A 15,016-nucleotide genomic window follows, 5' to 3' on the forward strand; every position below is an offset into this window, starting at 1 on the left:
TCCTTATTCTCCTGGTTATTATCTCCGCCTCGGATATAATTATGAAAAGTGTCAAAATAGGAGAATACACACCCAAGCTCGAGCTCACAATCAGCAGACGATCAGAGGATCGTCAGTTGACTGCTCAACGTCAGTCGCCATCACATTAATCGGCAACTGTGAGTTTAAGGAAAGATTTTAAGTCAAGCCCCGGTTCTTCGTAAATTACAGGTTTCAGGACTATGCAAATGAATGTTATTCGAACATAAGTTAAAATTAATTCACGAGTCTTTGATTAATTCTATAGGGATTGATGTCTCGAATAATAATGTATGGCGAGAGTGTATTTCCGAGGAATGAAAACTCCCTTTCCAATTCTAATGGGACTGGTTTGTGAGCATGGACCAGTTGGATTCATTCTTGCTCGGTATTTTACTCTTATTTGTATGTCATATTAATTGTAGACTGTCTTTACTTGCAGTGTGTAACTTATAACCAAGTGGGCCAAATCAAGCTACTTTTGGCCCGGAACACATAATGATCACCAATACCAGCACTGGTAACAGTATGGTTTACAATCTGGCGTACGAGCGACCAGCTTTGCCTTTGTTCTCTGTCTTGTAGCTTTACCATTTCTAAGTATCACACTTTTCGAATTGATAGTCTTCACAATCAACAGAGACTCTGAGTTAAAAAGCAGAAAGAACCCAATAAACCACTCAATAACTCGTAATGACGACGGAAAATGATGGGGCATCGGCCATGACCATGGAGTTTTACAGGAAAGCGCTGAATTTCAATGTAATTGGACGTTATGATCCAGAAATCAAACAACTGCTGTTTCACACACCGCATGCATCAGTCTACAAATGGGACTTCGGTAAGGATGAGTGGACCAAGCTTGATTACCAAGGTGTGCTGGCCATATACCTCAGAGACGTCACTGGTGGTAAGGATCTTCCACCTCCAACCGATAGCAGTGAACAAAGCGTAACATCTGCAGTCAGCCAAAATATGGATATTCCAGCCTGTGGTGCAACACTCAGTGGTCGTGATATCTACAACTACGGTCTCATTATACTGAATAGGATTAATCCTGACAATTTTTCCATGGGGATTGTACCTAACAGCGTAGTGAATAAGCGTAAGGTCTTTGATGCAAGGGAAAATTTGAATAACCCATTGGAATGCATGGGAGTTGAGGTAAAAGACGAACTTGTGATAATAAAAAACTTAAAGAATGAGGTGTATGGTATCTGGATACATACAGTTGCCGACAGACAGAATATCTACGAATTGATCAAATACCTCTTGGAGAGCGATCCACAGACTTCCTTCGCGTAATACTTTTCAATTGTATATAAATTAAATGAGAATACAATTGGTTTAATCAGAAACTTTCATTAGCATCAGCAGGGGATGAATCTGTGGTTTTCTTCTTAGTGACTCGTTTTTTCTTGGGAGGTGCTTCAGGACCATCAGCTTTTTTAGTCTTGCGAGGTCTCTTTGGTTTTGGCTTTTCACTATTCATGCGCTTCTTAGCACCTTGTGCTTGTTGGCCAACTCCCTGGTCCGCTTGGTAGCCTTGTCGTTGATCAGCGCGTTCCATCGCTTGCTGCTGCTGCAGTAATTGCTGTTGTGGTGTTAAAGGTGCGGCCATTGATATCACATTATTGAATGAATTGGGGGCAATATTATTATTCAGTGCTTGCTGTTTTCGTTTTTCTTTGTTGAGTCTCCATTGTTCAATGAATTTTAGTCTACTGAACTGGTTATTTTCATTCCCTACCGTTAACCCTGCAGCAGCCGCAGCAGCTGCAGCAGCGATTGCCACTTGATTTCGACTTGTCGATGGGTTACGACTTCCGGATTTACCACTTACTGAAGTGGGGGAAGAATTACGTCCAATATTCAATTTTGACTGTGAAGCTTCTGCCTGCATGGCGTTCTTAGTTAGTGAGGCTGCGAAAGTCGCATTAGTAGAGGTCGTGGTACGCTCGCTCATAATCAGCATCATTTGCTCGTAATTAGAACTATTCTGCGGTAATTCTTCATGCTCTTCAATGTGACCGACAGCTCCTTTTGTACCAGGTTCCTTGCACTCCTTTCGATGCTTATGTACAAAGGAGTTAGATTTGTTGTCATAATGAGGACTGGCAAACGATTCTGGTTCTAGTATATTTCTATGTTCATACGGATTCAGAGGTACATCAAGCATTAGATTGCGCTTTGTGAGCGATAAGATTTCGGATTCCAATTGTTGGTATATGCTATCGGAGAATCTAGTATGATCCGCGTACGACATCATATCGTAATAGTGGGTCAAGTCATTTGGCTTGAGAAGAGTACGATATACCCTGGGCCTCTTGAAAGTCGTTGACCTAATTTTCTTCGGGTCTGTGGTATCAGATGATGATTGTGATTCTACAGTATTGACATCAGAATCCTGCTGTTTTGTTGGCAAAGAGCCATTTCTAGGCTGTGGCGATTGTACATTTTGATCATTCGACACTACATCAACGGTGTTTGTATGATCATAAACTTGAAGAATAAGGTTTCCTTCATAAAATTGGATATTACAATCTCGGAGTACCTCAGTAATAGACTCTGGGATCTTTCCCCTGGCAACATACTCTAAGAAATTCTTTAGCACGGCATTGTTTTTGTTAAGGATCAATCCATCACTAGTCAATTCGGGCGCCTTTTGCTGCTGTTGCAGTCGCGTATTTGCGGGAGCACTGATCTTATAATTATTCTCATAAATATGAAACTCAAAACTGGGTCTATACTGCTCGTATTTCTTCAAAGTCTGATCGGTATCTTCAACGAAATTATAAATTCGCTTTGGTTTTTTGTTCAAAGTCATTAACAATTGGTAGAACTGAGATTCATAGTTCTGCATAGCCTGCTGATGTTTCTGCTGTTGCAAAGCCCTCTGCTGGAGAAGCATACGTTGTTTGGAATTTCGCTGCTGCTGCAATTGTTGTGCATTAACTGGTGCTCCTGGTGAGCCTACGTTGCCCGCGTTCACTGGAATCCCAAACGAGTTATTGGCATCACCATTGCCATAAAGAGAACTGCTCATGACAAACCACTCAAAGTTCTAGCTCTACGTCGTTTCTCTTGCTTTAGTTGTTAGTAGTCATAGTAGTCATAGTACGTTCTTGTAACTGATATCCGTTATTGATGATTAAAGATATAGAACTATAAACTCTAAGCTGCTTTCCACAGGTCCTGTAATCCCAGTAACGACGTAGCTACACCTGCCAGTGCAATGTAGCCCTCCTGGTTGTGTAGGAAGTTCAAATTGTTCAAAACAATGAAAGAATCAATTGAATCCCATAACAATCTTCTAGTAGCTGTCGATCTTTCTTCATAGGACTTGGCAAGTAATTTATCTTGTTCAAACTTCTCACCCTTGCCCTCCTCAGAGACCAGCGCAACAATTTTCGTCTGGGAAAGCTGGATCTTACGCAAGTCCATCACTAAACCACTCAAAAGACCGAAAAACCAACACCAATTGCTCCATAATGGAGCTTTCTTCCCTGTGAAATCAGTCACTGGCACCACACGTAACATACGCAACAAATTGACCTGATCGAAGGTCAAATAACCTGCATAAGCTAAATTCTTGATGACATTGCACAACCTGACGAGAGCATCCCCGGACAATTTATTATCGTAAAATTTCGAAGCAGCTTGTAAATGATTTAGCGGTTTTAAGAACCGCAAGATCTTTCTCACTACTGTAAATTGACCCTGTAAATACTTGGCCAGCACAGAAGACTGCTGAAACGCTAGAAACCGTGAAAGGTACTGCAACAAACGTAAGACTTTCTCCCGACCAGCAGTAGAATCCAAAAACCTGATCAGTCTCGACACCGACGGGTGATAAACAACCGTATCACACACCATATCGCACTTGCTTGTTCTTAGTATTGGGCAGGAACTACTTATAATGTTTATTCGACCTCTTTATATATGGCTGAGATTTATAACATCCGGGGGTGTCTTTTAATTTTTCGAACAAGTCGGGTTGAAGGAACTCAGAAAGTTTCAATAAGCGATGAGCTTGGGAATACTGGTAGTTTGAACGTGGTTCAGAGAGCAATTGAGCGGTATAGGATGGGCTACTACGACATTGATGATGTGCTAGCTGATAGTGTGGAGTTTCCGTGCAAATTTCAGTATTTTTTGCCCGGTTTGGGCTACTTGGAGGGGAATCCTGGGAAACCGATCGAGAAGAACTGCAGACTGGATCTGCCGTTATGGTTGGCTAGGATCTTGGCTATTGTTGGTGGCGATGAGGAAGGACAAGAAGACGAAGAGGCGTTGCCATTTGTAGAGCTTTTGAGACCCGAGATGTTCTCACCAAAAGTGGTGAACGCGATTAAAGCTGGAGCAAGTGACTTGGATTTGCATACTATAAACGCACACTTTTATTCGCTGGCGGTGAAGTGGATCACGTTGTTTGGAGATGAGGAATTGGCTGGTGTGGTAAGCGAGATGGTCTTGGAAAGGTCATTGGAAATGAATGGGCACGCGAGTAGTGTAGCTGTACAGGCAGCGGGTGTAGAGGCACAATCTTCCCTGATAGGTTCTCCTTTCTTGATTACGATGGATGAGTCTGAGAAGCAACTTTATAGGCTTGCTCATGACTCTTATAAACGCACGAAGAAATGGATCATCCAGACGTAGGCTCTTTAATATATTACACAACTAATTACATCAAAATAAGTCGTTTTCATCTTCGCCGCTTGGCACGGCTTCTTCCTCGTCGCTATCGTCGATGAATTCGTTCGATAGGGCGTTTTTCTTGTTTCTGCGACCAGATTGCACATTGGCATCTTCTTCGTCGTCCTCTTCTTCCTTCTTCGGCGGTTCCGCAGGCTCGTCCTTACGTCTTCTCTTCTTTTCACCTGCCGGTTTCTTTGCCTTTCTCTTCTTCTTTGTCTTCTTACCATCTTCACCATTCTCGGCTTCATTCTCGCTTAGTTCATCCTTCTCGTCCTCCGCAGTGATCATACTCTCACGCTCCTGTATCAGTCTTTGAGCTTCATCCTGTAATTTTCTGTACTCTTCCTTTTGTTTCTCCAGTTTCATCTGGCGAATCTCTTCCTCTTTCTTTTGCTTTTCCTGCCTCTCGATCTCGTTCTCTTCTAGAATCTTACGTGCTTCATCCAACTTGTTACTTTGCTCCAACTCAAACTCTTCTTGCTCTTTAGCAATACGTTCCAAAGCACTCTTCATTGTAGTCTCACCCAGTTGGATACGTTGCTCTAACTCTTCCTCAGGTATAATGTTGAAATTCTTTGATTTTTGCAATTCTTTTAGGATGTCCAATCCACTTTGTAAACCGCTAATCGCATCCGTGATATATACCACTTTACGTTGCTTGAATGTGGCTCTTCTCAAGGTCTCAGCAATTTGGAAATGTAGCAATGCGACATTATATTGAAAGCTTGCAATGGTTCTTTCGGAGGATTTATTATCCTCTTCGCATTTCAATGCCATCTCTGCATTTTTTAAAGCTTTTTGGAAAAACTCATATGACTTTTCCCGCACTCCTCTCGAATACCAGGCCTTGCCGAGTAGGTTCAATAGTCTCGACCTATTTTGCGCGTTGCTGAATCTCTTCAAGGTGTATTCGTAGGTCTCAACTGCTTTAGCGTTCTCATGCATCTCCAACAGGCAGTGAGCTATATTACAGTAAACATCCTCATTATCAAGAGAGTCGCGAAGTTTCCTGAAGATCTCTAAAGCTGGTCCCATACGTTTATTCTCAGCAAAAACGATAGCAATCCCTTGTGCTGCGAAAACGTTATAAGGATCTATCTGCAAGACTTTTTGAAATAACTGCACAGCTTTCAAAAACGACTGCTTGGCATTTTCCTGCTCCTTTGGTTTTGATGATTTTCTCTCGCCTCTGCCTATAACAGAGTAAAGATTCCCCAGGGAGATAAGCGCATATAAATCGTGCGAGTCGTACTTGGTCAAAGTTTCCTTGTTGTGTGCGGTTTCCAGACTGTCGTTCCTCTTTTCTTTCTTGCCTTTTTTCAGAAACCAACTGTAAAATGAACGTACCTCGAGATTAGAATCGTTTTCTTTATAAAACTTGGTGACAGCATTTTCGATGGCGGATATATCCGCCTCATCTTGCACAAACCGCAGTAAGAGACTTCTCATTCTGGCGTCGATATAGCCTGGATGACTCGAGAGTATCCCGCTGTAAATATTCTCGGACTCAGATTTGTCAACAGACTCAAGAGTCCTAGCGACATTATACTCTATTGTGAGCCCAGAACTTTGCTCGACTCTTGCCTTGGCGTCTTCGAAGAACTCATGGGCTTTGGTTAAGTCTCCGTTAATGAAATGGAAACAACCCAAGTTATTTAGCAGCTCAAGAGGAATGTTCTTTGATCCTAGAGCTTTAAACTGTTCGTAAGCTTTTGATAAGTACTCCAATGATTGTTTGTAATTATTCTGATCCTCATACAACTCCGAGAGGGTCAAGTAAGCCCTAGGGACAACGACCTGATTTTTTTTAGATGATGTCAATTTGACATATTTCTCCAGAAATTGAACTGCCTTTTCATTAAGGGCCAATGCCTCATTTCTGGACAAGACCTTAGTACTTTGCTTGTCAAAGCATTTGGCAGCGTATAACAAACCAAGGATATAATTTAGCTCTTGAATATTCTCGAGGTTTTTGTACAAATTTTCGAAAGTGAGAATACTCTCTTCAACTAGTTTATTTTTGACTTGAGTTTGACCGACACCGAATTTTGCCAGCATGTTATCTTCGTTTTGCTTAAGACTTTGCTGGAACATTGTGAAAGCTTTACGATAGTCTTCAAGAGCATAATAAGCTCTTCCACACCAGAACAAAGATTCAGATAAAACCGTGCTTGTAACCGTGGTGGAAATTCCCTTTATCTTTGACTCATAAATGTCAATCACCTTATTGTAATCACCTTTGAGATAAAAGTAAACTTCTAGCAGCGTCAAAAGGACTGGATTCTCTCTATCTTCGCTGAAAAGCCCGTTAAGGTTTTGTAAAACTTTCGAATAAGTTTCTTGGAAAACTGTGTCATTTTCAGAAGTAACCAAAGATTCATGGAAATCACCTAGTAGCACTAAAATCGCCGCGCTTTGATTGTTAGGATTCAATTCATGGGCTCTTTTCCAGGAGGCAATTGCAATCTTATAATCCTTTAATTGCCAAAAACAAAGGCCGATCCCAATACGAGGATCTGGTTGAATCACTGGATTTATTACCAGCAGTTCTTGGAATGATCTTAAGCTTGCAGCATAATTTTTCTTCTGATACAATAACTTAGCTCTCAAAAACAAGAAGAATGCGTTTTGTTTCGATGTCTTACCGTTTCGGCTATCTTCTGCGTATATGCTCTTAACAAACAGTTCGCAGGTTTCAAGAGCTCTATCATAATGGCCTCTTTGGTAATATAAATCGATTGTGGCCAACATATTCCCAACCCAAGTCGGATCGAACCCAATGGCACTTTTCAGGTGTACTTCTGCTTCTACAAGCTCGCGTTCTTTCACTTCAGCATCATATGGATGTTCTTTGGCCATCTTGAGATGACCCCAAGTCAAAAAGGTATGTAAAGCAGCGTTTTCAGTAGTCCCAAAGGATTCCAAAGCCATCTCAATAAGTCTAATACCTTCGGCTGTTTTACCATGATTACAATAAGCAATAGCAATTGTCAACCAGTGTTCCTTATCAGACCCTTCTTCTACCAGCAAAGTCTTCAAATCTGCAGGATCGTCTGGTAAGTCTGTCTCAAGATCGATGCTAACCACTTCTTCGGACGCTTTTAAAGGGATGTCGAGTGAGGAAGGCCATTCCATCGAGGGATAGGCGCCAGATTTCACTGCGTCCGTCATAGTGAACCCACAATTGACGAGCTATTGACCAAAAGCCTTTATTTAACTGTCAGTTGGCCTACTTTAAAGTAGTATTATCTTTTTACTGGGCAAAATTTCAAAAAGAGCCCGGGTAAGAAAATGAAAAATTTCAGCTAAAATGAGATGAGATGAGCCTAAAGGCAGTGGTTTGCCCATAGAGTGGAAGATTGAGTCGGAATGAGTGCTGTTACCAGGCGATTGTACGTTGGAAACGTATTTCAAGATACGGATGTGTGTCTTGAGGAGTTATACAATCGTTTTGCGAAGTTTGGGCGATGCCTGAGTGAGGATTTCGAGAAACATGGTACTTTTGCATATATAAACATGGAATTCGATGATGAAGCACAATTTCACAGATTGAGAAACAGTTTCAACAATGTTAAGTTTAAAGGGAACGAATTGAGGGTGAATGTTGCCAAACCTGACTGGAAGACAGCTTGGGAAATAAAACATAAGCAGGATGAAGAACAGCGCCAAACTTTGAATGCTGTGACTGAAAAGAGAAATTGGGAGCACTTCAAGAAGATCGAAAATATCGAGATGTCTTGGGAGGATAGGAAGAATGTGATCCCAGGTCGTGTAAGGAAATCACCAAGGTCCAAAGTACAGATGCGAAACATAACGTTCAGGCTTAACGTGAATGGATCACTTAAGGTTTACAAATGCTATAAGACGAAGCTCTGGGGTTATGAGAGAGAGAAGGATGTAAAGGACTTGGTGAGTAAATTTGTGAACAACAAATGGCGTAACGGCGAGGACCATATTGTCGATAGACTGGACTACAGCAGAGCAAAGAGGTCAGTTGGGTCAATGGTCGAGGATGATTCTCCTGAGCAACACGAAGATGCTGAGGTGATAGATGAGAAGGAGGAGATGAATAAAGTAAAGAATGTCTTGGCTGGCGTCCTGGATGAATTTGAATTCGACAAGCCACTACAATTGAGCGATGATGAGGGCAATGAAATTCCATTATACCAGAAAAGCAAAATACAAGATGTTAATGCAGATGCCGATGAGGAGTCTATGCTGCCGAATAACAAGGAACCGGATCAAGCTAACGAAGATGATGAGGAACAAGAGGAAGAAGACGAAGCCGAAGACGAAGACGAAGACGAACCTATCCCCACATTCACCAACGGCCCCAGCGCAGAAACACCTCCTAACGATGGCACTGTGAGTAACACTGGGACCTTGAGAAGTCTTTTTAACCCAGAAGGCACTGAACCTACGAGCTCTTTCAAGCTGATCGCCGAGTCGGATGAAGATATAGACCACCAGATGGACGAAGAAGTCGAACAAGTGACTGTGACAACACAAGAGATTCAACAGATGGAAAGACCTGTGCAAAATAAAGAGAAGCATCATCTATTCTTTCCTCATTTTGACTCGCCATTTATGGTGGGCCAGACAATGCTGAGTAAGTTAAAGACTAGTGATGTCATGGAGAAGCTAACCGACTGGGAGGACAGATTCTGGGAAAATAGAGGTGATTGGACCAAAGAATTGAAGCGTAGGCGCAGGGATGCTCTACGGCATTTGAATAAGCGGAAAGCCGGCAAAGGCAGTGGATTATTACTATAGTCCGGTGTATTATATATATATCAGAATTATAACAGTAGCATGCTTAGCGAGAATGCTGAGGGCAACGACCATATTTAATTCCCATTTCGACAGCAGCAGCACCCCAGTCCTCACCATGATTATGCATAGTATGACCTTCGTCAATGCCTGCCCTTGCTAGTGCTTGCTCTTCAGTCATACATGTAAGCAAACCAAAAATGATAGGAGTATTAATTTTTTCTTGCAATGACATTAGTTCTTTGGTGGTACTATCAGCAATGTACTCGAAATGCATCGTACTGCCCTTGATCAGGACGCCGATTGGTATAATCGCATCATACAACTGAGATTTGCCCATGACTCTGCAAGCATATGGCAATTCAAAGGAGCCAGGAACGGTCTCAATGGTTATATTTGATTTTTTAACACCTAGACCGGTCATTCTCTTGACGGCACCTTCGACCAAAGCATCAATAATCTCACGATTCCAACGGGCATGGATAATCAGAACTTTAAGTTCGGATCCGTCATATTCTTGATCCAATTGACCCAAACCACCAATTGCCATGATTGCAACTAAAATATAAGCTTGAAGATGTCGATGAGTTCCTAACTGTGTCAATGGTTTAATAAGATGTGTTCTTACAAAGGTTAGTCATTAAATCAGTTAGATAACCCGGCTTTGAAGCTTATTACTCATTGGTTAATTAAGCGTAATAGTAATAAACTATTAATCCTGATTGATACAATTGACACTGCTTATTTCGGCTCTACTTCTTCTAATTACAAACTTTTTTCTTGATTCTTCAATAGAATTCATTGTCCTGTTCGATTTGTTGATCTCTTGCATATTGCGACCCACCTTTGGTGTCCTTCGCCTGTGCGGTATCTTCTGCTACATCTCCCAGGTCTTCTGGGTCCTTAGGGACGTTGTTTAGCTGAACACTTGGAGCATATTTTGTATTCTCCAAATTCTCAAAAATTGAGCGGACGATCTTATCCAAATACTCTGGGGTGTTCACATTGTACATGTTAGAGGGTCTGACATCGAGCTTGTAATCTGGTCCGTAGTATTCGTAATAGTCGTTGTAAGGTAGCTCGGAGTCTAGGATCACGTTATTTAGTAGACCTGTCTCGAAACACCACGTTCTGGCAACATTACGCATCGTGTAACCACCACCACCAACAACCATCATTGGAATACCAAAAGATTTCACGTAATTCACACAATTGGCATGACCACGCATTGATAAATTGAAACAACCTAGCCTATCTCCGGAAAGAGAGTCACCGCCACACTGAAGAACCACTGCAGCTGGTTGATACCACTCCATAATTTTGCCCACAACGGGCTCGAAGACGTTTCTAAAAGTTGCATCGTCGATACCGTCTCTTAACGGAACATTGACCGCGTAGTATTTACCACTCCCAACACCAATGTCTCTTAACTCACCAGTGCCAGGAAAAAATTCACCATACTTGTGAAAAGAGCAAGTCATTACCCTATCGGTAGTATAGAATGCTTCTTCAACACCATCACCATGATGCACGTCGATGTCGATGTATAGAACTCTTGGGTGGTACCTCAGTAATTCGATAATACCAAGTACTATATCGTTCAAGTAACAGAAACCTGAAGCTTCTGCCTTCTTGGCATGATGCAGTCCTCCCGCATAGTTGATTGCAACGTCACATTTTCCTCTATTGAGCCTGGCTGCTCCCTCCATGGATCCACCTCCTGATATACTACAATACTCGTACAACCCATCGAACACAGGGCAATCATCACCAACATTGAATTTAACACTCTCTTTCTTAAACAATTCCAGATTGTCGGGAGTGACTCTCGATAAGAAGTCGATATACTCGTCGGTGTGAAATTGGCACATCTCCTGCTTAGTGGCTGGTTTCGCCCTATAAATTTCCATCTTCTTGTATAGCCCATAATTCATTATCAGCGAGTGGGCCATTCTTATTCGATGAGGTTTCATCGGATGATACTGACCATAGGAGAAGTTACCAACGTCTGCATCATAAAAGTAGGCCACCCTTCTCTTCTCATTAGGTTTGACAGTTATTGGATCAAACGGCTTCGCCTCGTACACCATTCCTGAACCTGAAGTAACCTACAGACAGTAATCCCCAGATTATAGTCTAATTAGATAAATGGAACCCAGACTGATTAATTGTTCATATGTATCGGGTCTTAGATACTCTATGGCTATATCTTTAATTCTCGAAGGTTAAGCTAAACAGTGAAAAATCATACACTACGACGTTTATGCAAGCTGTGTGCTTAACTAAGCTCTACTGAGCCTGAGAAGCTTCCAATTGGCCTGTAATTAAGTTCTTCTCGCGCATTTGTTCCAACTTATGTGTAAAATCAAACATGTTTGAGTCCCAGTTGTATCTTTTTATGCAGCGTTCTCGAAATTGGCTTTTACTCTCAAATAGTGTCTCAACTCTTCTTCGGAGACACTGGGTGCCATCTCTTGTTGTGCCTTTAGAAAATCCTCCATTTTAACAGTAACCTCAGTGTCTTTTGCTGTAGCCACTTTATCGAACCAGTGCGTTACGGATAGATCTAGTCGAGTAAGCTTATTGTACTCTTCGACCTTAACATCGATTTCACCAGCTGTTCGGGTCATTGCGTTCAACATTGCATCAGAGCACAATGCGTAGAAGTCTGCACCTGTGTAGTTGAAGGGACATTTTTCTGCTAATTTCATTAGGTTCACGTCACTCTCTAAGTTGAACTTTCTGGTTAATGCTGATATAATGTTGTGTTGCTTCTCGTTCGTGTCCGATATGCCGAGATAGAGAAGCTTATCAAATCTTCCTGGTCTCAGGAGCGCCTCATCCAAAAGATCGGGCCGATTTGTTGCCCCAATAACAAATACCCCGTCACCACTTGATCCCATCCCGTCCAACTCAGCTAGCAGCTGTGACACAATACGATCCATAACACCACCGGAGTCACCTTGATTACCTCTTTTAGGAGCAACCGAATCTAATTCGTCAAAAAATATGACACATGGCTTTGCATCTCTGGCTTTTTGGAAGACACGACGAACGTTTGCTTCAGATTCACCGATATACATGTTCAAAAGCTCGGGCCCTTTAACACTGAAGAAATTGAGAGAGAAATTGGTGGCGATTGCTTTTGCCATTAATGTCTTGCCAGTTCCTGGTGGCCCATAAAATAGAACACCACTTCTTTTCTTCATACCTGATGCAAAAAGCTCTGGATGCTTTAAAGGCATGTCGATAGTATCCATGATCTCTCCCTTCACTTGATCCATGCCCCCTATATCATCCCAAGTAACGTTCGGTATTTTTGGAGCCCCTATGGATACAGAGAAGTCGTCCCTAGCTTTACTAATGGCTGAATTCAAATCTGCCATTGTTATAGAGTATGCGCTGCTTGCCCATTGATTACCATCAACATAACGTTTAGCACAATTGTATTTGGCCGTCTCCACAATAGTTCGGATGTCAAGTGGACTCAGCCCTGCGGATTGTAAGGAAAGTTTGGATAATGACACATCGCTCTTGACAGCATAGCGCCTATAAGAGTTTTTTAGACCTCTGTTTAGGATGGAACATGACAAAAACCACTGAAAGAAAGCTCCTCTTTGTATTTCATCTGGTACTTGAACCTCCAATTCGAACTTGATATGATTTCTAACACTTGTGGAGATATTATCAATTTCTGTAGCAGACCCGATAAACACAGTCCCTTTGTATTCAACTGTAAAATCTTCAATGAGCTTGGAAACCTCCAAATCCATGCTTCTAGGTGCTCTTGATCCTTCTGGATCTTGATTTTGATCTGTCTTTGCTAATAGCACATCAAGATGTGATAGATAGATGATTGCAGGGCTCGCATGTGATAAAACACTTTCGATTTTGCCTCTCAAGTACCCAACTATCTTTGCGGTAGCGTCCTGCGATCCTGCATTGGTAGTCAGAGACATACAGTCTACATGAAGTAGATTAAACCCCAATTGTAAGGCAGCAAATCTTACCAAAGTTGACTTCCCGGTATTCGGACTTGTCGAGTAAAGCAGTATTGTAGTGCTGACAGCAATTCCTTTTGATTCACACCTGGTCGAGGCGTTAAGGATATCAATTAATTTTTTGGCGTATGGAAACTTGTTCAAATTGTAGACAAAGACAGGATCCAGACCATAAAAGGATATGTAATCGCAGCGAGTTAATTTCAACGGATCCTTCATAACAACATTAGCCGTGATCAACTTTGTCTTCTCTGGGTCGATAAAAAATTCAGTCTCTGGGCTAATCTCATCTGTTTCGTTTATCTGCACACTCTCAACATAAAACCACACAAGTGAATCGTGCTCTTCAATCAACTGCTCAAAACCGAACTCTTCGGTATACAAAGTAGCCAGATTTGAGTCAAAAGAGATTGGGATCATATCGCCGACATGAAGCACCCTCCGTTTAGATGTAAAAAAGTTCTTGAGATTATGGAGAATAATATTCTGGTATATCTTTTGAGCTTGATTCCAACTGCCGACCCTAGCAAGGGAGACCGAGAAGGCTGTGGGCAGCTGGAATTCATCTACTGGATGCTTTGAAGCGCTAATCTCCGTATCCTCGGGAAAGCTAGCGATTATTCTTGGTGAGGCGTAAATAGTAAAGCTCTCGAAATTGTGTGGAGCATTTAAAATAAACACCTTGACAACTCTTGAAATATGCTCGTTCGATATCCTTATGAAGGAACCACTTGTCACACCTAAAAAGAGTAACGTTCGGAAATCAGCGAAGACAAAAGTTGAATCATCATCATTCATTGCAGTAGTAGGAGAAATAAGATCCAATGGAACTGAATTTTGTAATGCCGACAGTTTAACGCTTGAGTGACTAGCTTCGGTTAGTTTTAAAATCTCATCAAAATGGTCACTTACCACTTTCTCGACCAGAATGTCCCGATCATCTTTGACAAATACAACTTGAGTCTCTTTGAAGTCTATTAGACCTTCACTATATGGACCACAGTATGAGACTCTACACCATGAGGGTTCAACGACGTACCCATCGTAAATCACTGTTTCGCGGTGGTGAAGTCCATATTTCAATTCTAGAAACTCTACCCTATGACTTGGGTGAGGCAATTGCATTAGTTTCGTGTATAATGGTGCTTTCAACAGCATGGTGACACTTTTGAACACAGGTAGCTTCTGCTTCAAAATCTCCAATTCACATTGACTAGCTGTAGGACCCACTGGGCTCACATTATATAGCTTTGCAGCCACCTTAATACTATCAAATGCTAACGATTCATTTAGAGTACATTCTGATATGATGGCCTTCGGTACTGGTGAATCATAAGATTGCAATCGAATGGAAGCGTAACGGGGACCCTTGTGTCCTTTCCACTCTTCCCAAATGTTCAGAGAGACCTCACAGGAATTGCATCGTGGTAGAAAGTTAAATTGCAGGCCTACCTTCATACTTATAAGTCAGATATGGCAGCTCATTAGTAATGTCCGATGCCATTATTCAAGAGGTCAAAGTAAGTCTA

At 41.8% G+C, this 15,016-nt stretch overlaps 9 protein-coding genes across 9 annotated transcripts; 3 read left to right on the plus strand and 6 right to left on the minus strand.

The window, feature by feature from the left end:
• Window positions 1–711: 711 nt before the first annotated feature.
• On the plus strand, window positions 712–1,323 carry DCP1 (Dcp1p; the record flags this gene model as incomplete). Its single annotated transcript, XM_003678515.1, has 1 exon — window positions 712–1,323. One exon carries the CDS (start codon window positions 712–714, stop codon window positions 1,321–1,323), a length of 612 nt encoding a protein of 203 aa, XP_003678563.1.
• Window positions 1,324–1,369: 46 nt separating this feature from the next.
• SPT20 (Spt20p) lies at window positions 1,370–3,064 on the minus strand (the record flags this gene model as incomplete). The annotated part of the gene is made up of 1 exon (XM_003678516.1): window positions 1,370–3,064. The coding sequence occupies one exon, from the start codon at window positions 3,062–3,064 to the stop codon at window positions 1,370–1,372; it is 1,695 nt and encodes a 564-aa protein (XP_003678564.1).
• A 128-nt stretch (window positions 3,065–3,192) lies between these two features.
• PEX11 (Pex11p) lies at window positions 3,193–3,894 on the minus strand (the record flags this gene model as incomplete). Its single annotated transcript, XM_003678517.1, has 1 exon — window positions 3,193–3,894. One exon carries the CDS (start codon window positions 3,892–3,894, stop codon window positions 3,193–3,195), a length of 702 nt encoding a protein of 233 aa, XP_003678565.1.
• Window positions 3,895–4,104: 210 nt separating this feature from the next.
• Window positions 4,105–4,677, plus strand: PSF3 (DNA replication protein PSF3; the record flags this gene model as incomplete). Its single annotated transcript, XM_003678518.1, has 1 exon — window positions 4,105–4,677. One exon carries the CDS (start codon window positions 4,105–4,107, stop codon window positions 4,675–4,677), a length of 573 nt encoding a protein of 190 aa, XP_003678566.1.
• Window positions 4,678–4,707: 30 nt separating this feature from the next.
• Window positions 4,708–7,887, minus strand: CTR9 (Ctr9p; the record flags this gene model as incomplete). The annotated part of the gene is made up of 1 exon (XM_003678519.1): window positions 4,708–7,887. One exon carries the CDS (start codon window positions 7,885–7,887, stop codon window positions 4,708–4,710), a length of 3,180 nt encoding a protein of 1,059 aa, XP_003678567.1.
• Window positions 7,888–8,085: 198 nt separating this feature from the next.
• Window positions 8,086–9,489, plus strand: NOP8 (Nop8p; the record flags this gene model as incomplete). Its single annotated transcript, XM_003678520.1, has 1 exon — window positions 8,086–9,489. One exon carries the CDS (start codon window positions 8,086–8,088, stop codon window positions 9,487–9,489), a length of 1,404 nt encoding a protein of 467 aa, XP_003678568.1.
• Window positions 9,490–9,532: 43 nt separating this feature from the next.
• On the minus strand, window positions 9,533–10,036 carry RIB4 (lumazine synthase RIB4; the record flags this gene model as incomplete). The annotated part of the gene is made up of 1 exon (XM_003678521.1): window positions 9,533–10,036. One exon carries the CDS (start codon window positions 10,034–10,036, stop codon window positions 9,533–9,535), a length of 504 nt encoding a protein of 167 aa, XP_003678569.1.
• Window positions 10,037–10,274: 238 nt separating this feature from the next.
• On the minus strand, window positions 10,275–11,576 carry RPD3 (histone deacetylase RPD3; the record flags this gene model as incomplete). Its single annotated transcript, XM_003678522.1, has 1 exon — window positions 10,275–11,576. One exon carries the CDS (start codon window positions 11,574–11,576, stop codon window positions 10,275–10,277), a length of 1,302 nt encoding a protein of 433 aa, XP_003678570.1.
• A 306-nt stretch (window positions 11,577–11,882) lies between these two features.
• Window positions 11,883–14,945, minus strand: PEX6 (AAA family ATPase peroxin 6; the record flags this gene model as incomplete). The annotated part of the gene is made up of 1 exon (XM_003678523.1): window positions 11,883–14,945. The coding sequence occupies one exon, from the start codon at window positions 14,943–14,945 to the stop codon at window positions 11,883–11,885; it is 3,063 nt and encodes a 1,020-aa protein (XP_003678571.1).
• Between the last annotated feature and the right edge of the window lie 71 nt (window positions 14,946–15,016).

This window comes from Torulaspora delbrueckii, chromosome 1, assembly GCF_000243375.1.
Source record: "Torulaspora delbrueckii CBS 1146 chromosome 1, complete genome".
Classification (NCBI taxonomy): domain Eukaryota; kingdom Fungi; phylum Ascomycota; class Saccharomycetes; order Saccharomycetales; family Saccharomycetaceae; genus Torulaspora; species Torulaspora delbrueckii.